This window comes from Erpetoichthys calabaricus, chromosome 1 (genome assembly GCF_900747795.2).
Source record: "Erpetoichthys calabaricus chromosome 1, fErpCal1.3, whole genome shotgun sequence".
Lineage (NCBI taxonomy): Eukaryota > Metazoa > Chordata > Cladistia > Polypteriformes > Polypteridae > Erpetoichthys > Erpetoichthys calabaricus.
In genome coordinates this window covers 336,937,586-336,962,194 of record NC_041394.2, presented here as the reverse complement: position 1 = coordinate 336,962,194, position 24,609 = coordinate 336,937,586, and the positions used below count along the sequence as shown (strand labels likewise).

The 24,609-nt window shown below is 41.8% G+C and overlaps 1 protein-coding gene across 1 annotated transcript; it reads left to right on the top strand.

Moving 5' to 3' along the window:
- The first annotated feature begins 1,555 nt into the window (after positions 1-1,555).
- On the top strand, positions 1,556-24,512 carry LOC114667515 (zinc finger protein 664-like). Its single transcript, XM_028822831.2, has 3 exons — positions 1,556-1,722; positions 5,442-5,771; positions 23,258-24,512. Exons 2-3 carry the CDS (start codon positions 5,510-5,512, stop codon positions 24,310-24,312), a joined length of 1,317 nt encoding a protein of 438 aa, XP_028678664.1. The 5' UTR covers positions 1,556-1,722; positions 5,442-5,509; the 3' UTR covers positions 24,313-24,512.
- The last annotated feature ends 97 nt before the right edge of the window (positions 24,513-24,609 follow it).

The window sequence follows — 24,609 nt, the reverse complement described above, 5'->3', positions numbered from 1 at the left end:
ATGGAGTCGATCAGTCTGTGGCACTGCTCAGGTGTTATGAGAGCCCATGTTGCTCTGATAGTGGCCTTCAGCTCTTCTGAATTGTTGGTCTGGCGTATTGCATCTTCCTCTTCACAATACCTCATAGATTTTCTATGGGGTTAAGGTCAGGCGAGTTTGCTGGCCAATCAAGAACTGGGATACCATGGTCCTTAAACCAGGTACTGGTAGCTTTGGCACTGTGTACAGGTGCCAGGTCCTGTTGGAAAATGAAATCTGCATCTCCATAAAGTTCGTCAGCAGCAAGAAGCATGAAGTGCTCTAAAACTTCCTGGTAGACGGCTGTGTTGACCTTGGACCTCAGAAAACACAATGGACCAACACCAGCAGATGACATGGCACCCCAAACCATGACTGACTGTGGAAACTTTACACTGGACCTCACGCAACGTGGATTCTGTGCCTCTCCTCTCTTCCTCCAGAATCTGGGACCTTGATTTCCAAAGGAAATGCAAAATTTACTTTCATCAGAGAACATAACTTTGGACCACTCAGCAGCAGTCCAAAGGCGAGACGCTTCTGATGCTGTCTCTTGTTCAAGAGTGGCTTGACACAAGGAATGCGACAGCTGAAACCCATGTCTTGCATACGTCTGTGCGTGGTGGTTCTTGAAGCACTGACTCCAGCTGCAGTCCACTCTTTGTGAATCTCCCCCACATTTTTGAATGGGTTTTGTTTCACAATCCTCTCCAGGGTGCGGTTATCCCTATTGCTTGTACACTTTTTTTCTACCACGTCTTGTCCTTCCCTTCACCTCTCTGTTAATGTGCTTGGACACAGAGCTCTGTGAACAGCCAGCCTCTTTAGCAATGACCTTTTGTGTCTTGCCCTCCTTGTACAAGGTGTCAATGGTCGTCTTTTGGACAACTGTCAAGTCAGCAGTCTTCCCCATGATTGTGTAGCCTACAGAACTGGACTGAGAGACCATTTAAAGGCTTTTGCAGGTGTTTTGATTGGCTGATTAGAGTGTGGCACCAGGTGTCTTCAATATTGAACCTTTTCACAATACTGTATTCTAATTTTCCGAGATACTGAATTTGGGACTTTCATTAGTTGTCAGTTCTAATCATCAACATTAAAAGAAATAAACATTTGAAATACATCAGTCTGTGTGTAATGAATGAATCTAATATACAAGTTTCACTTTTTGAATGGAATTACTGAAATAAATCAACTCTGTCATGATATTCTAATTTAATGACCAGCACCTGTATAGTCTGGTGTGGACAGCGCTTTTCTCAGGTACATAGAAACTAATCATGTAAGGACGTTTAAAAGTAAAATAAAATAACAGCACGGATTCCAGTTTCATGGCATTTACCTAACTTCAGCTGCGTGAAGACATCTTTGAATAATGCCGTAATATTAAAATAAAACTGAAATAAGAAAGACAGACTGACAAGGTAAAGCAACAATACGCTTCTTTGACACGGAGCATGCGCCAAATCTACCAAAAAAAAAAAAAAAAAAGTACCCGCTCCTTCCTGATCTGTGTGACGCCATTTACAGCGACGGAAACTGAAGTAGTCGGGTGCCACGCGAGTGTTAGCTTTTAATTGTAAGCTGCTGGACGGTTGTCTGAGACTGTCGGCAGTCATCTTGCATGTGTCCAAATGGCAGAGCCTGCTGGTTCGAAGGTTTGCGAGAAAATTTAAAGACGATAACCTTACAGGGGGCGGAGGGGTAAGTGCAGTCCTCGGAGTTGGGAGGCCGAACTTTCTGGATGTATAAAGATTTTTTTTTTTTACACTTTCGGGTCAGACGAGTGTGATTAAAAAAGAATGACATTTTATGTCCGGCTCAGTTCACCTCGCCTCGCCTCACTGTATCGAGTCTCATTTCTGCTTGAAATCGCAAAGAGGTATCGCTGCAGCCACTGCTCCTAATGATGTGTTCCTCGTCGTATGTTGTTAGTGACTATCTGTGAGTGGCACCCACCTAAAGGGGCACTGCATTGATTTCAGTGACGATTTCTCCTTTCACTTCTTGGAGCGTTGACTTTACGAAGTTGGTGTCCATTTTAAAGAGAACTGAGCGGAGTCGGGCTTTACACTTGGGATGGCAGAAAGACGGACGTGAACTGAACCAGTAAGAGTTGGGGGCACTGCAGGGTCTTAGAGAATGTAAACGGTAAAGACAAATCGAGTAATCTGAGAAATAACGAGGGCATTAGTTTGGGGAGAAATGTGTTGTTTAAGCTGTACAGAGTTCAAAGAGTGGTGAGAATCGCTAGTAACATTGCTCACAGGCAGCAAAGTAGAGGCTGTAAGTTAATTAATATTTTGTTAAATTTAAGTACGAAAGCTCAGCCATTCAGAGTTCATATTGTAAGCAAATATGCTACTTAAAAATTCTCTTCAGAGCTCAAATAAATATTGTGTTATATCTTACTCTTGTCTCTGCTCAGACCCCTGTTGTATTAGCAGAACAGAAACATACATAGTCATCAGAAACATTGTGGGCCAGTGGCTATATGTTAAGACCACCCTGAGTTGCCATGGCCTAGGCTTGTTCTTGCCTTGCACCCAATGCTTTATTTGATAGGCTCCAGCTTTCCCCAGGATTAAAATTTCTAAAGTTGTAGAAGGCATTCTGGAGACACGATGACCCCTCATCCCACAAGATGGTAAAAGAAAGTGATGTCAAACATATTTTCCTTGTAAAAACGCTTTTTTTGAAAATGTTTGAAAAATGCCAATTAAATTCTTGAGGGAAAAAATGCCAAACACCTGAAATACACAGTTCTCAAGTGTGAGTGGGCTATTTATGGTGCAGCACCTCCTGATGCCCCCAGTTTCAGTCAAATTGTTAATGAAGTTGCCTGCCTGATTTTCAGTTTTTTCTGGTGCAAACAGGTTTCTGATGGTGGCCTCTCTACATCTGAACATGTACGCATTTAAAAGGGCATCCGTCTGAGGTAATGCTGGCTTACCTGCCTCCTGCTTAGACTTCATGCCAGTTTCATTGATGAACTCGCAGATTTGTGTTCTCATGCTAGGCACACGCTACAGAGTACTGAGTCTGATTCTGGGCCTAATTGGACCCTTCGTAAAATCGCCAAAGCTGACCTAATCTCCAGCACAATTCCATGAGGTGTAATTATGAAATGAAGACTTGGGTGAACATGTCTCAGTGGAGTAATCGAGGCTCCATCAGTTCTAATGATCACAGGCCATTTCTTGTTAACTCAAGATGGGTTACGGGAGCGCTTGTGATATTTAAGCAGCCCCAAGAACTGATTGTCGAGAACATCTGTCATGGCTCGAAAAGAAGTGAAGTGGGCTCTTAAAACAACGACAAGCAGAAGATCCGATCGCATCTCCTTGGCATGCGTTCAGCCACACCCCCCCCCCCTTTTTTTACAACCCTAGCAGCAGAGACATGAAGTGGCAAAAGGACAGCTGCTGTAGTACAGGCTTTTAAATGATAGACGTGCAGCGCAACAAAAAGAACATGCAGCTCACCAGTAGCAGAAAGACAGCAGATGATTCGTCTGCATTTCCTTAGCGTGCGTTCAGCCGCCCCCACTTCACAACACGAGCTGCGTTATACATCCTGCGAGAAAGATTTAACCACGCCCGGGGCCGGAAATAAAGGACAAGTATTTATTTTTACAAAAGTTTTAATGTAAAAGTGAAAATAATGCAAATGTAACAATTCCCATGAAAATAACAATCTCTTTTAATTGTATATCTGGTAAACCAAACCCAGAGGTGGGCGAGCAAAGCGAGTATTCAGTAAAGAAATGTGAGTGGTGAGAAGCACACTTGGCAGCAAGTGACCATTAAATATGAGAGCAATACACAAACAGCTAGGATCTACATTTACAGTGCACTGAGAAATCCCATGTACATAAGTATTCACAGCCTTTGCTCAATACTTTGTCGATGCACCTTTGGCAGCAATTACAGCCTCAAGTCTTTTTAAATATGATGCCACAAGCTTGGCACACCTATCCTTGGCCAGTTTCGCCCATTCTTCTTTGCAGCACCTCTCAAGCTCCATCAGGTTGGATGGGAAGCGTCGGTGCACAGCCATTTTAAGATCTCTCCAGAGATGTTCAATTGGATTCAAGTCTGGGCTCTGGCTGGGCCACTCAAGGACATTCACAGAGTTGTCCTGAAGACACTCCTTTGATATCCTGGCTGTGTGCTTAGGGTCGTTGTCCTGCTGAAAGATGAACCGTCGCCCCAGTCTGAGGTCAAGAGCACTCTGGAGCAGGTTTTCATCCAGGATGTCTCTGTACTTTGCTGTAGTCATCTTTCCCTTTATCCTGACTAGTCTCCCAGGCACCGCCGCTGAAAAACATCCCCACAGCATGATGCTGCCACCACTATGCTTCATTGTAGGGATGGTATTGGCCTGATGATGAGCGGTGCCTGGTTTCCTCCAAACCTGACGCCTGACATTCACACCAAAGAGTTCAATCTTTGTCTCATCAGACCAGAGAATTTTCTTTCTCATGGTCTGAGAGTCCTTCAGGTGCCTTTATGCAAACTCCAGGCGGGTTGCCATGTGCCTTTTACTAAGGAGTGGCTTCCGTCTGGCCACTCTACCATACAGGCCTGATTGGTGGATTGCTGCAGAGGTGGTTGTCCTTCTGGAAGGTTCTCCTCTCTCCACAGAGGACCTCTGGAGCTCTGACAGAGTGCCCATCTGGTTCTTGGTCACCTCCCTGACTAAGGTCCTTCTCCCGGCCAGCTCTAGGAAGAGTCCTGGTGGTTTCGAACTTCTTCAACTTACGAATGATGGAGGCCACTGTGCTCATTGGGACCTTCAAAGCAGCAGAAATTTTTCTGTAACCTTCCCCAGATTTGTGCCTCAAGACAATCCTGTCTCGGAGGTATACAGACAATTCCTTTGACTTTATGCTTGGTTTGTGCTCTGACATGAACTGTCAACTGTGGGACCTTATATAGACAGGTGTGTGCCTTTCCAAATCATGTCCAATCAACTGAATTTACCACAGGTGGACTCCAATTAAGCTGCAGAAACATCTCAAGGATGATCAAGGTAAACAGGATGCACCTGAGCTCAGTTTTGAGCTTCATGGCAAAGGCTGTGAATACTTATGTACATGGGATTTCTCAGTTTTTTTATTTTTAATAAATTTGCAAAAACCTCAAGTAAACGTTTTTCACGTTGTCATTATGGGGTGTTGTGTGTAGAATTCTGAGGAAAAAAATGAATTTAATCCATTTTGGAATAAGGCTGTAACATAACAAAATGTGGAAAAAGTGATGCGCTGTGAATACTTTCCGGATGCACTATATTGTCAGGTTTCTGTCCTGACTTTAATGAGAATGTATGATAAGTGAAATTAAAATGTATTTGCATATTTCTATTACAGTTCTGGTGGGATTCAATCCTGTTTTTTTTTTTTTTTTTTTTTTTCTCCTTAGACAGGAAGAATCTGCCATATTCTCAGAGCATTGTGATAGATGAGGCAGAGCAGACTTGCCAGGCTGACATGAATACTGAGGAGATCAGGACTGGGAATATCAAGGAAGAGGATTGTGAGTGGGAGTCTGTCCATGCAGCACAAGAGTGTCTGAGCATTAAGAGAGAGGATTATGAACTGGAGTCAGCAGTTGTTAAAGAAGAGGCTGAGGAGAAACCTTTCGTAATTGTGAAGCTTGAGTCGTTTGGATCAGATAAAGAAACAATCAAGGAAATCCCATCGAGGAATCCACCAGGAGATAAACGATCAGCTGCCAGTCATTCTGGACAAAGTAAGTGGAACATAAAATTTACCTTGTGATTTTTCTGGTCGGTGGTATTTACCCAAAGGGACGTTGTTGCAAAGAAAATCCCAGATACTGAAAACTTGACCACTGGTGCAAGAGTGTGGACACTGAGGGATTTCTGGTCAGGACAAGCAGGATGTTAAGAACTCGGTCACTTTATTCAACAGCTTTCCTTAGTGAATGAGCTCCCACTTCAATGAGGTGTTAAGTAAAGGAGCACTCCATGGTTGATCCCAGAAGGTCATGAAGTATGACATTTTTTTCTTGTATATTACATTACTGTGAGCATCTCTTCACTGCTTAGTGTTAGAGGTTTATTGACTTAGAACTGGTTCTTTCTATAATTAATGATTTTAGCTTCATGGAACACACCCTTTCTAACCTATTTATTATTTACTGCTTCAGAGGGCTAAAATGATTATCCAACATTAGCAATGGTATCGACAGTGAAAATCTGTCAACAGATACTTCTATGGTGGATTGTTCTGTACATCATCAAACAAGACACTGTTCTATTTAAGCCTGTGTCTTGTCCCACTTTTGAGCGCCCCCTCACAGAAGGAGCTTCAGTTGCAGTCCCACCACCTGATGGGAAATAAAACAAAAAAGAATAAAGAATTCCATGAGCTAATAAGCAGGTGAAATGCTTCGCATTGTAATGCTTTGATTTAGGGTTTAGCTCTCACTCTTTCAGAGGAGCTGAATAATGCCCAAGGGAGAAAGTTCTACTGGTACTTATAGATGTAAAATTGTGATGTCATTACATTTTATTAAAGAATTACAGCTTTTTTTTTGTCCCCAGGGAGAAATTAGGCTTTTTACAGAAGGTAGATCAATAAATACACTGGTCAAAAAATGAAGGGAACACTGAATCGTCACATTCTAACAGCAGGTCAGTGAAGCTTCAGGGACATCAATGTCTCCAGTTGGGAAGGATAAGCGATTGTGAATGAACTTCACCTGCTTTGGTGCAAAAGAAAGTGTAAACAGGTGACCTGGAGAGGCAACAGCAAGACAACCCCCAAAAAGGAAATGGCTTTGCAGGTGGTAGTCACAGACAAATGCTCTCTCCTTCTCTTTCCAGACTGCTCTTTCTCTAGTTTCTTTTCAAGTTTTGCAAGAAAGTCTCAAGAGCTTGGTGGATATACCATGAGACAGGCCATTACAAGGTGAGAGCTTTGGGACATGCGGGCCAGTCAATGGCACCAAAGCCTTTTGTTCTGCAGGAACTGGCTACGCATTCTGTCCACATGAGGCTGGGTATTGTACTGCACCAAGAGGAACCCAGGGCCCACTGCGCCAGCACAAGGTCTAACAACGGCTCTAATGATTTCATCCTGGTATCTAACAGCAGTCAGGGTACATTTGCCTCATACTTAGAGGTATGTGCGACCCTCCAAGGATGCCCCGCTAGACCACCAAACTGGTCATGCTGGATGATGTTGCAGATTGCATAATGTTCATCACGTCATCTCCAGACTCTCAAGTCTGTCACATGTGCTTAATGTGAATCTGCTCTCATCTGTGAGGAGAACGGGGCGCCAATGGCGGAGCTGCCAATTGTGATATTGTCTGGTGAATGCCAATTGAGCTGCACGGTGATGGGCTGTAAGTACAGGTCCTTCTAGAGGATGTTGGGCCCTCATGACACCCTCATGGAGTCTGTGACAGTTTGGTCAGACACATGCACACCAGTAGACAGGTGGAGGTAATTTTGTAGGGCAAAATTACCGCACCAGTATCACACAAAGGAGCAGATATTGGTCTTGCTACTGGGATGATACCCTTCTATGGCCATGTCCAGCTCCCCTTGTGTAACACCCTGTCTCCTGGTATCTCTTCCATGCTATTGAAACCTTCTTATGGATGTGCCATCCTGGAGGAGCTGGACTATGTGTGTAACCTGAATTGGCTGCAGGTACCACCTCATGCTACCAGTAGTGACAAGGACACTAGCTAAACTTACAACTAGAGAAGAATCAGTCAGGAAGGATACGGAGAGAGCAATTTTCTGTGGCCATTATCTGAAAAGCCATTACCTTTTTGGGGGGCTGTCTTGTTGTCTCACTGGTGCACATGTTCTCACTTTCATTTGCACCAAAACAGGTGAAGTTGATTCACAATGGCTTATGCTTCCTAAACCGGCTTCCTAATATACCTGTAGCTTCACAGACTTGGTGTTAGACTGGAATGATTAAGTGTTCCGTTCATTTTTCTGAGCAGTGTGTATATACACACTAATGGACACCAGGCATGGGCTGATGTTCCAGCCTGGATGGTTTAAGGTTTCTTACCAGGCCAGGGGGAGACCAATTGCAAGGACTCATTGCTCCTCCGATAAAATAGGAGGCAGTCTTCCTAGGCTACAGTGCTGGCATGGATACCTACAGGTCATGCTGGGAATTGCAGTCCCGTTAGACAGCCCTGCTTTTTCCAGTTTGCCAGGAGAAGCCTAGACTGGGTGTAGTGAATAATTCAGAACCCCACAAAATACAATAATTTCTTACTTTCGTAGAATTTTGAATTCGGCAACATCAAGCGTGAAACAGGCAACTGCCTTGGACGGGTTACCAGAGCACTTGGGGACACACATCCAATAAAAGACAATCGGAAACGGCTTACTGATATAATGTGGACTTCTGCAAAATCTTGAAAATTTGAGAAGTTAGTGAGGGACACACCTTCACTAAAAGCTTTTCTTTTCTGAGAAAGACTCAATTAAAACCAAAAAAAAAAAAAGTAATCCCACAAACTCTTTGTTTTCATCAAGTTTACGACAAAACTGGGCTTTTCTATTGAAGCCTAACCCTAAATCCTAACCCTAACCTGGTATTTCAGAAGCTATCTTGTTAAATACCCAAACAAACTTGTAGCCTTCCTTATAGATGTACTGTCCTGCCAACCTGTAGCAGCAACACCAAATAAGAACTGCTGTGGGCATTAAAAAAGAAAGATGAGTATGCAGTTTCTCACACTGTTATGAACAAATGTCCTAGATGAGTTAAACACTTTGTGTAAGAGATGGATAAATCACAATATTTGTAAATATAACAAAAGTCTATAATACCCATCCAGCCAGTAGTTCCAGTATTTGAAGTGACTGATGTGCTTTCACACTCCAATGCCAGTACAGGTCATGGCGTGGCTCAACTCCTGGTTGGCTGCTGTTCTTTGATCACGTAACACGCTGCCCACATCACCATACCCTTTGACAGCAGTTTTACACCACAAGTGTATTATTCCGAATCCTCTTCATAAGTTGGCTGCTTATAAATTTCAGCTGCCGTCCACACTGGAGCCATTACTGCACTTCGAAACACTGTGTTTGTTGCAAGTGACATTTTAGTGTTGACATAGCCATGCTTTAGTTTCTGTTTATTTAGACCTTTTGTTATAATTTCAATTTTTTTTTTTTTAACTTATTTATACTGTTATTGAATATGCTCTTTCTGTGTGTGATTTCTTGGATATTGTGTTCATTAAGTCTTCTGTAATGTTGTCTCTCTATTATAAAAGAAAATCTTGAGACGAGTCTATTGCCATGAGGTTGTTTTAAGTCCTGTCGTCCTCTCAACCATTTTCAACCATGCACACGGTCCACACACCTCATTTGTGTGAATGCTTTTGTCAGACACAGTTCCTGCACTTTCAGCTCTTATAAATTTTAATGTTTTTCTCACTTTAAGTTCCCAATGTATTAAGTCCAAATCTTATTGAAGAATTTCATTCTGAAGGGTTATCAACAGCAGAAATGAGTACACGGGCATTCCTAGCACCGAGAAATGATGAAGTCAAATGAATTAATGCCAAAAATGTCGATCGGTTACACGGCAAATTGGTTAAATGCGTATCAATAGATTATGCGGAAACAGTTGGCGGTGATGGTGCGGAAGATGAAAACATCAACTTACAATATCACTAAGAGTATCTACAACTGTTAACACCATCCGAATTACTGCTGAAAGCAGGATGCATTGTATTTGACAATTAACCTATCACAGGGACAAACATTCGAAAAAGTCAGCTTATTTATTAGAGAGAGAGAGAAACGAAATTTAGTCACGGTTGCGTTGTCACGATGAAAGTCCAAACACAGAATCAAAATTCAATGAGATATTGACAAAAATTTAATAGTTTTTACTGAAGTTTTACAATAAAAGTGTAAGTTTAAAAAGTATTTGCGTGTTAATTTCAAAGCCAAACAGAACGAAAACGTATACAGTGGAACCTCGGGTCATGACCGTAATTCGTTCCAAAACTCTGGTTGCAACTCAATTTGGTAGTGACCCGAACCAATTTCCACCCCTTAGGATTGTATGTAAATACAATTAATCCGTTCTGGACCATACAAGCTGAATGTATATATATATATATATATATATATATATATATATATATATATATATATATAATACTAGTCATTTAGCCCGTTACAATAACGGGCACTAGAACAGTAGCGCATAAACATTAGTAGGAACAGTCTATATTAAATGGTAAGGGACTTTGACCTCATTCTTTTTGTTGGTCGTATTTTTCTTTCTTTCAGCCTTTCTTTTGTTGATGTTTGCTTGCTGAGCTGACTGTTCTTCGTGGGCTGCCGCTGTGTATTGTGTGTCTTTAATTTTCTGTGACAGTAATACTGTCTTGTACGGCTCTATTCAATAAGGGCGCGCACAAAAAGGCGAGCTTCAAAAGGGCAACCTCAATTGAGCGCGGCGAATAAAGAAGTTCGTAGATAATTTAGTTCAAATGGCTCTGGAATATGTGAAGAGCAACAAAGGTGCAGATCTTTATTTACGCGCGCCTTTATTCGCTGCGCCCAATTGAGGGCGCCCTTTTGAGGCTCGCCTTTTTGTGCACACCCTTACTGAAGGATGCCTGTGCGCGCCCTTATTGAAGGATAACGTCTTGTACGTCCGCTGGCTTGTACTTCTGTAATATACCTTTAATTTTCTCTGGCGGTAATACAGGCGTGCGCGTCGGTAATTTGCCTTTAATCTCCTCTGACAGTAATACTGGCTTGTATGTGGCTGTAATATGCGTCACTGTATTGTGTACCTTTAATTTCCTCTCGTAGTAATACTGATTTGTATTTCTGTAAAACGCTTGTAATTTTCTCTGACAGTAATATCGCTCATCGCACCGTGCCCCGCGCATGCACACTTCATCAGAAGACACCCACACATGGACACTTGGACGCACATAGGGATTTTATATATAATTTTTTTTTTTTTTTTTTTTTTAAAGATTTTTAAGCACAAAAATAGTTAATGATACCATAGAATGCACAGCGTAATAGTAAACTACACGTAAACACATTGTAATAACACTGAAAAAACATTGAACAGAGAAAACTAACATTGCAGGAGTACAATGCTAATAGCTTTACGGACCGCTCGCTGTAAACACTTTTTTTTTTTTTTTTTTTTTTTTAATGAGTTTTAAACACAGGGAAAAAAATCAACATTTGAAAAATCCGTAATTTATACAAAAACTAACCATAAACAACCAAGAAAACTAACCTTGCATGAGTCGAGCTCTGGCATGAAGGAAGTGAGGAGGAACTGGGTGGAGAGGAGATTACAGTTTTGAGGTAAGGTCCCTCTGCGTGATGCACATCTGACCGAGAACAATGTACTGTACAGGGAGAGACTGAACACGTGCGTAAATCACCGGCGCATACAAACCCGTCTGACAAATCCGAGTCTGATTCAGTGATAATACGCAAAACGTCATCCACAGAGTATTTTGCTTTGCGCATTTGTTTTGGTCCTCACCAGATCTTGATGCCACTTTAGAGGTTACTGGCTCTTCACTACATACATGGAATCGAGGTCAAATCAATGAAAAGCACCTTTCCTTCTAGCAAAGAGAGTCAAACTAAAACGTAACGGTGAGTTTTGCCTCGGCTGATTTACAGCTGATTATCCTCCTCTACCCCCAAATTTCGACAAAGGTCGATATCCGCCCTGAAAGAGTTAAAGGCCTGTACAGGATGTGAAATCTTCGAAAGTGCCCGGAACCGGAATTGACATCATCATAGGCCCCAGAACCGAAAGTGACATCTTCTAAGAGGCCAGGAGTGACATCGTCTGGACCGGAAGTGACATCATTGGAGAGCGCACACACACACACACCCCGAACCGGAAGTGGAAGTGTGGTTTTTGGAGGCGCCGGAACCTGGCAGGATTTCTCCGGAAAGGTCTGCAGGGAACTGAGAAAGACAGTCCGTGCACCCTGCTGCCCTCTGGTCTACGGTAGTATTACCATTACTTAAGCCCTTTAGCTGCCTCCTACTTGCATGTGTGTGACACTGTGCATATAACAACTGTCCATTCTGATTGTGTAGGACATCTGCTGAATTCTTAGTCATCCTTCAGTGCATTTTGTATATTACATCAACCTTTCTTCTGGTACATTCTTTACTTGACCATCTCAGTATTTTTCCTAAACCAGTTCTTACATTTCAATATACACACTGCAAACAAAAATACTGTTAAATTTGAATTATATTATGTTACATCTAAATTATTCTCTTACAGAGGTTGGTCATAATGTTATGGACTGCTGTTTGGGGGGTTTTCTTTATTGCTCTGTCACCATTTGTCTGTCATCAGTTGTTGTTTCCTTCCTAATGCCCAGCTTTTTTCCAAATGCCTCTGGTGGATATTTCCCCTTTTCTCAGCTTCGGAATAGCATGCTTTTCTCCCGTAGGCAGCTCTCTGGTCTTCTTAACTCCAAATGCAGTCTTCAGAGGTGAAAGCTGAGAGTAGATATGCAGGGCTACTTCATGATGAAACAGTCCGTCTTATATGACAAGAAATGCCTGTCAGCCTGGAGTGTTCCAGCACTTTTGCTCGTTTGAAAACAGGGCTGTGGAGTCTTTAGATAAATCTTTAGACTCCGATGTATTTAATATGATAATGTATTTGTGATGTTGATTGAAGGAAGGCAACATACCCGTCATTTAACCACAGATCTACTGGCTAGGAAGCTGACTCTCTACTGTATTGGGCAGTTTAAACAAAAGACAAGAACCTCTGAACACACATCAGGCCATACCTACATCATTACACTTGTTTACACTCAAATTAACATGTTAAACACATTATATCTGAAATAAAATGAAAACACTATTTGTAATGTACCATAATCCAGATTACAATATGTGAATGTCAGGTTGCATAATAGCTCATCTGAACTTCACACTAGTAGTAACACAGCAATGCACGGGGCTTTATTCTTACATTATTATGAATATTGTTTGTGAAATGGGACATTTGAACCTGATGTATTTTTTTTCATCACAATTTACATTTATTAGGAGTCAGAGTTGGTACTACTCCAACCCCGACTCCAGGTACCCAAAATTGTCTATGATTCCTCGACTCCATAGCCCTGCTTCAAAAACTGGGTGGTTTGATACAAAACGTTCCTTGTTCTATATTGTTGAACATATCGAGATGTAAATACCAGGGAATAAAAGCTGAAACTCTTATTTCTCTTTTCAAATCCATGTTTTGATCTCTCACACTGTTGTCTTGAGTGCACAGCAGAAACAATGTTCCAATACTTTTGCAGGGTACTGTAGGCCTATGTATATGTGATAAGTAATGAACTCAAAATTTGTAAAGAAATATTTCAGCAAGCAATGGTTTTATTACCAGCAGTAACTAAATGTAAAAATGTACAGAAACTCTTAATTGCTGTATTGTGACCAGCAACACAAGTAAAAGTCTGCAACTGTATGAGAGCCCTGGAAGGATGGCAAACTAGGGGCTTAGAAGCACACGTGCCCTGAATGTAACATGCAGATATTCTTTGCATTGTCCACGCTTGTTGCCCAACACACATTTGATAGTTGGTGACTGTTTGCTCTTAGTCAGGTGGGCAGAATGTCCATGCAGTGCTGTCCTGACTGTCGGGACAAGTTGGGCGCCTCGTGATGAAGAAACATCTTCAGGGTCCCAGAGGTGCCTACAGGTTGTATGTCATCCAATTGATTGCCACCATCTTGATTTCTGTCTTTATCATCAAGATCTTCTTATTGCAAGAAATCTAGCTGTTTTTATACCTTTACCACGAGAACATAACTAGAAACTATAGCACTATTTTCTGCAAGTTGTAGTGTCTAAAAAGAAGGAAAATCTAAAGTTGTCCACTAGACGGCAGTAGCATAGTAGATTACTGAGACCCGGCTGCAAAGCTTGTGTCTATACCAGCTGTACCCTGAGATGCCAGTTATATCACATCAGGCTCAATGAGAATCGACTTAACTCGTGTCTCGCATTCAAAGTGTTAAAGCCTGAGCCACATTTTCTGGCCTATTCAGACAAGAAAGCCTGACTTTTGAGTTTGGGGCCAGGATGTCAGTAGTGAGGCCTACTCTGGGGAGCCGGACCAATATAAACTGCTGGTCTGAATTCTGGTATTTTAAGGCTTGCATTCCTTTTTTTGTTTTGTTGTCCTTTTGCATGCACATTATTTCTTTTAATTTGCCTTTTAATGGCAGTGCGTTCAGCCACTGTTAAAAATGACGGTCATATACAAGGTTTTGATTTGTTTGCTGTAATGACTTTAAAATTGCAATTTTTGAGAGAATGTCCAGTGTTTTTAATGCAGTATTCATTCTAAATATTTCGCTCAACATTTTCATAATAAGTTGTAGGAAAATCTTATGGTATACAGTGGTGTGAAAAACTATTTGCCCCCTTCCTGATTTCTTATTCTTTTGCATGTTTGTCACACAAAATGTTTCTGATCATCAAACACATTTAACCATTAGTCAAATATAACACAAGTAAACACAAAATGCAGTTTTTAAATGATGGTTTTTATTATTTAGGAAGAAAAAAAATCCAAACCTACATGGCCCTGTGTGAAAAAGTAATTGCCCCCTTGTTAAAAAATAACCTAACTGTGGTGTATCACACCTGAGTTCAATTTCTGTAGCCACCCCCAGGCCTGATTACTGCCACACCTGTTTCAATCAAGAAATCACTTAAATAGGAGCTGCCTGACACAGAGAAGTAGACCAAAAGCACCTCAAAAGCTAGACATCATGCCAAGATCCAAAGAAATTCAGGAACAAATGAGAACAGAAGTAATTGAGATCTATCAGTCTGGTAAAGGTTATAAAGCCATTTCTAAAGCTTTGGGACTCCAGCGAACCACAGTGAGAGCCATTATCCACAAATGGCAAAAACATGGAACAGTGGTGAACCTTCCCAGGAGTGGCCGGCCGACCAAAATTACCCCAAGAGCGCAGAGACGACTCATCCGAGAGGTCACAAAAGACCCCAGGACAACGTCTAAAGAACTGCAGGCCTCACTTGCCTCAATTAAGGTCAGTGTTCACGACTCCACCATAAGAAAGAGACTGGGCAAAAACGGCCTGCATGGCAGATTTCCAAGACGCAAACCACTGTTAAGCAAAAAGAACATTAGGGCTCGTCTCATTTTTGCTAAGAAACATCTCAATGATTGCCAAGACTTTTGGGAAAATACCTTGTGGACTGATGAGTCAAAAGTTGAACTTTTTGGAAGGCAAATGTCCCGTTACATCTGGCGTAAAAGGAACACAGCATTTCAGAAAAAGAACATCATACCAACAGTAAAATATAGTGGTGGTAGTGTGATGGTCTGGGGTTGTTTTGCTGCTTCAGGACCTGGAAGGCTTGCTGTGATAGATGGAACCATGAATTCTACTGTCTACCAAAAAATCCTGAAGGAGAATGTCCGGCCATCTGTTCGTCAACTCAAGCTGAAGCGATCTTGGGTGCTGCAACAGGACAATGACCCAAAACACACCAGCAAATCCACCTCTGAATGGCTGAAGAAAAACAAACTGAAGACTTTCGAGTGGCCTAGTCAAAGTCCTGACCTGAATCCAATTGAGATGCTATGGCATGACCTTAAAAAGGCGGTTCATGCTAGAAAACCCTCAAATAAAGCTGAATTACAACAATTTTGCAAAGATGAGTGGGCCAAAATTCCTCCAGAGCGCTGTAAAAGACTCATTGCAAGTTATCGCAAACGCTTGATTGCAGTTATTGCTGCTAAGGGTGGCCCAACCAGTTATTAGGTTCAGGAGGCAATTACTTTTTCACACAGGGCCATGTAGGTTTGGATTTTTTTTTCTCCCTAAATAATAAAAACCACCATTTACAAACTGCATTTTGTGTTTACTTGTGTTATATTTGACTAATGGTTAAATGTGTCTGATGATCAGAAACATTTTGTGTGACAAACATGCAAAAGAATAAGAAATCAGGAAGGGGGGAAAATAGTTTTTCACACCACTGTAATTTATAAGCATACTTTTTAATTCAGTTAATCATTCTAATATTAGCCCAGATTATCAATTATCAGTATACTCACTTGTTGCAGCCTCATTGTTTTGCATGTTTTTTCTTTTGCTTCTCATTGACAAAGAACAATAGGGGCAAGAGCATCACTTAAATGTGGTATGTTATTAATTCTTGGTGTTTTCAGCGGGCAGTATAACTTTTAATGATTTACCATTTTGTACCAAACATATCAAGTTAATTTGAACCAACAGTACAACTTGAAATGCAGCAATATTAGATATGTTAAAAAATAAAGTCAGACCTTTCTCCAAGGTTGTGCTCCTCATTGATGGAGAGTTTCATGAACTCTCAAGCCTCAACACGACTCGAGCTTCGTCTTTGGCATGGCATGGAGCCGCCCAAGAGGTGACGCTTTGTTCTCTTAGCTACTGAGTGAGATTGGCCCCAATCCTCTTTGGTGGAGCCTGAAAACCACTGCACTAAACCCGACTTTTCAAATTAAATGAAGCTGCTGTACCCAGCCATAGTCCTGCAATTAAGTTTCATTCTGGTTGTGAAGCACATATTACGTTTCTCCAAGCTGTTACACTGAGTAGAATTTTTTTTTTATATGGTATACTTTATCATGGGGTTCAAAGGCTGTGGGGCATTTGTTAGTGAAGAGAGATTCGATGATCTTGACTTTGCTGACGATGCTGTGATCTTTGCGGAGTCAATGGAGGCTCTGATCGGGGCGCTCGAGAGACTGAGTGAGGAGTCTGAGTGTATGAGCTTGTGAGTGTCCTGGATAAAAACTGAGATCCAGGCCTTAACACTAGAATTTGTGAAGCCTACAAAAAACTCACAATCACTGCCCTCCTTAAATCCTTTCCCACCTCTCCAGCAGTGTCTTTTGTTTTGTAAGTGCGTCGATCAGCCCAAGCAGCAAGAAGCCTGCTGTCCCATCCACTCCCTTGACGGAGTTCCGCCAAGGCAAAAAGTTTCTCCCAGCTCAAGCCAAGGCTCCTTATCTGCATGTGATGTGCCTGCAGTTGTATTGGGTAAATAATACAGTATATTGTTATTTAGAACACACGCATTTCATGGGTGTTCAGTGTCTACAATGATCTGGGTAAGTGTAGGATGAAAGGAAATGCAAGAAATGCTGAACACGTACCTAAAACAAACTTTTTGCATGCTATACTAATAATGATGTGAAGTGTATAAAGTGTGAAGACTTTAGTCCAAATATCAAATAAATACGTGCACTTTTATTCAAGAATATAACCAAACAAAAGAAAAAAAAAGCATTTGATTTACATGTGGCTGTCAATGAATTAAAAACTCAAGCTCAAATGTCAATCGACGGGGAGTTTATACATGTTCTTGAATGGTGCAGCGGTAAGAACTGCTGCCTTATAACCCGAAGGCCGCGGGTTCGAGTCTGGGTGATCTTCATTTTGAGTAGTCAGCTGCTATTATTATTATTATTTCTACAGTACAATAAAAACATACATTTCATTTGAGTCTGTAACACCCAGTGTAAATTTTGGCTACTTGTAAAAGTTAGTGCTTGTTTTTGTATTATTCAGTTTTATTCTCTCAGTGACGTTGATGTGGTACAACAAACTTGCCTCTCCTTCTCTGAGGTGATGACATTTATCTCCATTCTTTTCACAAGAGCAGCTCTGTGGCTGATGCCTGCTCAGAACTATTTCTGTGGCCGGCTAATAGACTGCTGTCTGCTTGGCACCATAAAGTAAAATGGGTCACTTCAGTACGCGAGCAATTCACCACACTAGTGTTGGCGAATTGCTCGCATACTGAAGTGACTTTAGCTGCAGGTGGAAGTCCCATTTTACTTGATGGTGCCAAGCAGACAGCAGTCTATTAGCCGGCGAAAGCGCTGTGAAGAAGCTGTCTGTTGTTACGGTTCTGCCTTTGTCCATAGCGGTCACGGGACATCATATTTTTGATTGCCGGTACAACAAATAGTTCTGAGCAGGCATCAGCCATAGCGCTGATCTTGTGAAAAGAATGGAGATAAACACCATCAGCTCCAAGAGGGAGAGGTGAGTTCGTTGTACCACATGAACGTCACTGAGACAATAAAACTAAATAATATATAAAACAAGCACTAACTTTTACAAGTAGCCAAAATTTTACACCGGGTGTTACAGGCTCAAATCAAATGTGTTTTTATTATACTAATAATAATAACGGCAGCTCACTACTCAAAATACAGAACACCCAGTCTTGAACCCAGGATCTTTGGGATATAAGGCAGTGGTTCTTACCTCTGCACCACTCAAGAATACGTATGATTTTCCTGTCGATTGACATTTGAGCTTAGGTTTTCAATTCATTGACAGCCACATGTAAATTGAAAGCTTTTTTTTTTCCTTTGGTTATATTCTCGAATAAAAGTGCACGTGTTTATTTGATATTTTGACTAAAGTCTTCACACATTATACACTTCACGTCATTATTAGTATAACATGGAAAAAGTTTCTGTTTTAGGTATGTGTTCAGCATTTCTTGTCTCGCATTTCCTTTCATCCTACAGGTACCCAGATCTTTGTAGACACTGAATACCCATGAAATGCATGTGTTCCAAATAATGATAATACTGTATTATTTGCAAGTTGAGCTCCATCAAGATGGATCGGACAGCAGGCTGCTTGTGCCGATCGACGCATTTACAAAACAAAAGACGCTGATGGTGGAGGTGCAAACGGATTTGAAGGTGGGCCAGGATTACAAGTTTTTTGCGTAGGCACCAGGAATTCTAGTGTTAATGACCTCTTGGGCACAGCCATCAGCAGTGTGTCTGTCTGCGGAGAGAGTGTCGACCTCATCGAGAAGTTTACTTACCTTGGCAGTGACATTAATGTCTCTGACTCTTCCTGTGAAGTCAGTAGATGGGTTGGGAGAGCATGGGGGGGTCAGGAGGTCACTGGAAAGGGATGTGAGCACTCCTGATATCACAAAAGGACAAAGGTACAAGTCTTTAGAGTCCTGGTGCTTCCTGTCTTGCTATATGGTTGTGAGACATGTATGCTCTCCAGTGACCTGAGATGAAGACTGGACTTCTTTGGTACTGTGTCTCTTCATAGAATCCTTGGGTACCGTTGGTTTGACTTTGTGTTGCTCATGGAGTCCCGAATGAGGCACATTACCTGCTTTGTGAGGGCATGTCAGTTATGGCACTACGGCCATGTGGTGTGATTCCCTGAAGGTGATCCAGCTCGCAAGATCCTCATTGTTGGGGACCCGAGTGGCTGGACCAGGCCGAGGGGACACCCACGTAACACCTGGCTGCAGCAGATAGAGGGTCATTTCCAGAGGGTGGGACTGGACCGCGTGTCTGCCTGGGGGGTTGCCAACAGGGATCCCAAGGTGTTTCATCATGTGGTGGGGACAGCAACACACTTTACCAGTGCATGCTCCCCAACCTGACCTGAAATTTTATTAAATAAATAAATTATTTTTTTGCATGACATATACAAGTCAGAGCACAGGGTCAGCCATTGTACTGCACCCCTGAAGAATTTTTTACATTAGGGGCCTTACTCAATAGGCCCAACAGAGTAGGATCTATTCTGTCAGTAATGGAATTTAAACCAGCAACCTTCCAGATAGCAGCACAGATCCTGACTTATTGGATGTGGTAAGTCTTTTATTTTGTTTATCTGGACATGTAAAAGATGGCCGATGTCTGCTCTCATTACATTTCATGCCAAAGTGAATCAGCTGACCCCTTACTAGGTCCTGTAGTGTCTACTGTCTTCCATTGGATGGCCCTCAGTGTTGATGTTTCCTTTATATTTTGATTTCTGAGGCCAGCCATAACTTTAAGAGACATTCTGCCATGATGGAATTCTGTATCCCACCTCTTGACTGCGATTGATAAAGAAGGCGTGCCTCTGAAGGTGTAGAAATTCAATGATACCACAATGCTTGATGACATGCCATTTTGACTTGGTTCGGAAATAAAAATAAACACAAATCACAAATTGTACACACTTCTAATTCGTACATAAGGGACGTTCAAAAAGTTTCTGCACTTTTATATTTTCGTTGGAAACGGTGAAGTCGGTAGGAGGAGTAATCGGGCATTAAAAAGTTGGTATGACGCTGGGAAAATTGCATTGCAAAGGAAGGTGACTATGCAGAAAAGTGACGTAATTTGTTTTTGAAATTCTTAATAAATAGTATTTAAAAAAAAAAAGTGCAGAAACTTTTTGAATGTTCCTCGTATTTTAGTACAAAGATGGTCATCTTTTGGGCACTGTAGAAATACTCCTTCCAGGTTCAGGCTCGGAGCTTCTTGATCAAACCATGCACAGTATATTTAGACATTAATCCAACATAAGATAATAAACATAATGCTGCGCAATATTAAACACAACAATGATACATCAGTAAAATAAACTCCACATACAGCATTGAATAAGACAGTCCAGTAATGGCAGTAATGGTCCAGGTTGGCTCCATGCTAAATGGTTGCTTCTGGGAGTCTTTACCACCCGTAACTGTCGATAGTCGTGTACTGAGATGTGCCGGGCAAGTGAGGACACACACATTCAGCAAGGGGTTGGTGGAAAAATGTTTTATTTGAAATCCGATAGAACCCAAACATTGTGCTCCAATCAGTACATAAATAATCCATAAAATGAGTAAACCTGAAGTTAAAAGTCTTCAAATAAGTATTTCGTTTAAAGTGCATGGGCAGAATCCACCCACTTAAACTCTAGTGAGCCCCAGTGCTTCTCTCTCAAATGATATCTCCTTAGCTCACCCAGTCATGTCACCTCAGAACGAGGAAACATCTGCCCACAGGCACAGTCAACCCTTTAAGGAGGCTCGGGTCCTTCAGTGTCTGCCTTGCCTCCCGCTCGGCCTTACACGGGAGCCCACCTGGGGTGGTTGAGCAACCCTCGGCTCCTTCTTGAGCGTCGGCCACACACTCCACTCATGGGGCTGACTTTACCAACTGCCTGCCTCCATTCTACATTGCACTAGCTCTTCTCCCGATCCTGCTATCTCTTACCATCTCTTTTACCTCCATCTCTTGCTCTTTCATTGTTCTTCTTTCTGTCCCCCTCTCTCTGCCATGCTGGAACTTTTTATCTGGCCTGATTGGGCGTAGGTGTGATATGCTACCGGTGTGAATGAGGCACCTGACTGACCTGCTTGCATTCGCACACGGTTGCGCGATCGGCCAAGCACCCCAAACTACCCCAGAGTGAAACATGCTCTCACACACCCACACTGTACTGCACCATGGACAACAAAAACATTTATTTCTATAGCATGTTTACATACAAATGATGGAGCTCAAAGTGCTTTACTAGATGAAGAAAGAAAAATATATAAATAAGATTAGGCAATGCTAATTAACAAAGAAAAAAGTAAGGTCCGATGGCCAGGGACAACAGGAAAAACAAAACTAAAAAAACTCCAGGGGGCTGGAGGGAAAAAAAATCTGCAGGGGTTCCAAGGCCACGAGACCACCCGGCCCCCACTAGGCATTCTGCCTAACAAATGATCTCAATCAGTCCTCATGGTTTTCAGGTTTCACATGGAAGAATTAGATGATGGTGTTCAGCGTTCCTCCTAATGGTGACGTCCCAAATTGGAAAACAGTTCTTCAGTGGATGGCTAAATTTAGAATAGACTGGTACAACATTGAACAGATAATCTCCAGGCTGTCCTCGGACTGTACAAACGTCTGAAAACATCCAAGCTGTAAGAGCATCCATTTTGCAGTCTCCTAGAAGTTCTGCACACAAACGTACTTCTGCCTTAGGCATTCCCAACACGTCTTTGAGGAAGATTTTACATGACCTTAATTTCCATCCATACAAAATTGTAGTGCAGGAACTCACTAAGATAGACTGGGAGAGCCGTGTAGAGAGTTGCGCACAAACATTCTGCAAACCGTTCGAGATGCTATCATCATGTGCAGCGATGAGGGAAATTTTCTTTTGAATGGTTGCATAAATAAGCAAAACTTTTGCTACTGGGCTGAACCCAACCCTCGTGAACATCATCAGAGAACCCTGCACAGTTTGCGGGTTACAGTTTGGTGCGCCATTGCAAGTTTTGGAATTGTAGGCCCTTACTTTTTTGTGGAGGGAGCAGTGGTCACTGTCACTTCAAAACGTTACACATTAAAATTCTAGAGAACTGGAAGAAATGAATGTGGTGGATGCCTTGTTTCAACCAGATGGAGCAACAGCTCATACGGTACGGAGACCCATGCACGTTTCGTAGGAGATGTTTCCGGGGAAGCTGACCTCCCTGCATGTTGATCTCAGGTGGCTTTCACGTTCGCCTCATCTCGCTCCGTGCGATTTCTTCTCAAGTCGAAGATATACACACACCGACCTCAAAACCTTGAAACCCTTAAGGATGCTATTCGCCACAAATTTGCTGCTATTCCCCTTCAAAAGGCCGAACGAATCATGTGAGCATTCAGAAATTGTCTTGAAGAGTGTATTGCTAATAATGGCCACCACCTTGAAGACATCATTTTTAAAACACAGTGGAAAAAAAATCTTTTTTGTGTTGTAATGAAATTGATTTTATCTTGTAGTGTTTTTAGTAGAAGGAACGTTTGAAATGTGGTACTCCTTTATGGCTCTGTACAGTGCATACAACTCTCTTTTGTCTTATGTTCAACAACTCAAACAAAGGAAACCCAGTTGAAGCTTACAGCACCTACTGATATGTAGGAATGAGGAAAAACATGAGTACATCCTACTTTCTCCCATTTCACAACACAATGTGCCATAGTATCTACTGCAGTGTCATACTGTAAGTAGATAATGCACAGATATGTTAAGATTCAAAATGAATGTACGAGACAGAAGGATAAGGAGTATCCTGATGACTTAGAATCTCTTTGGGTATACTGATGTGTGATAATAGACCCCCCAGTTCTTTCACAATTTCCATTCTTAAGGAAGAAGGTACCAGAAATTGTGTCACAAAGTCCATGACTGCTACATGTAGATACTCATTGCAATCCCATCAATGTGTGAAGCTGACATCAGAAATTCAAGTTAGTGCCACAGGATGGAGTGTTGTGAAGAGTTCAGTTTTTCTATTTTACCCTAAATGGTTACCTCTGTGAAATTCTTTTGTATAAAATTGTTCGTTTTTGTCTCACTGTAGATGTACAAGACAATAGAAGCTTCTTGTCTTCATCTGCACAGACCTCCCTTCAGAGCACACCACAACAGACACCCCGTAAAGAAAATGTAAAGAAATGGACTTCGATATCAGGAATTCTGGTTCCGGCCTCTTTGGAGGTTTTGAAACTGACAACTTTACATACTGATCACACTCGGCCACAGGTGCAAAATACAAATTCAGTGGATTTGTGGGTCCACCAAGAGGAGGGGAAATGGTCGGATCACAAGTCTACATACAAAGAGGAACAGTCGAGTCTAACAGGAGAGAAGCCATACTGCTGTTCTGAATGTGGCAAGCGATTCTCTTATAGTAGTCGTCTCCAGATCCACACCAGAATTCACACTGGAGAGAAGCCATTTTGGTGTTCTGAGTGTGGCAAACAGTTCTCTTTCAAAAGCAATCTTCATAGTCATAAAAGAATTCACACTGGAGCAAAGCCTTATTGCTGTTCTGAATGTGGCAAACAATTCTCCTCAAGTAGCTGTCTTCAGAACCACACAAGAATTCACAGTGGAGAAAAGCCATTTTGCTGTTCTGAATGCGGCAGGCAATTTTCAAGGAGGAGCAGCCTTCAGAGACACAAAATTATTCACACTGGAGAGAAACCATATTGCTGCACTGAGTGTGGCAAACGGTTCTCCCAGAGTAGCTCATTTCAGACCCACGTAAGGCTTCACACCGGACAGAGGAAACATTGCTGTTTTCAATGTGGCAAACAATTCTTTGACTGGAGCAGTCTTTCAAAACACACTAGAATTCACACCGGAGAGAAGCCACATTGCTGTTCCGAATGTGGAAAACGATTCTCTGAGCGGAGCAGTCTGCTGACTCACATTAGAACTCACACTGGGGAAAAGCCGTATCACTGTTCTGACTGTGGAAAACAATTCTCACAAATTAGCAATCTTCAAACTCACAGAAGAGTTCACACTGGGGAGAAACCGTATGGTTGTTCTGACTGTGGGAAACGATATTCACGAATGAGCAATCTTCAGCTCCACAAAAGAATTCACACTGAAGAAAAAGGGGAATAAGTAAACAGGTGAGGTTAATACTAACAATATCCTCAAGCTTTAATGAGAACCTTCATGTGCTGGGAGTTTGTTGTATGAGATTTCTACAAAATATGTTAAATGGCAAATTACTGTCATATTGTGAAAAGGATCGTTTAGTCAAGTAATTAATACAGGCCACATAAATAAAAGATGCCCACCTACTGACTCAGTACTCGAATAGGTCATCGTATTAGATTATTCAGTTAAAGAGAAGAAGTCAAAGTGGTAATCAGTTCAAATTGACAGTATATATGTGTGTGTGTGTGTGTGTGTATA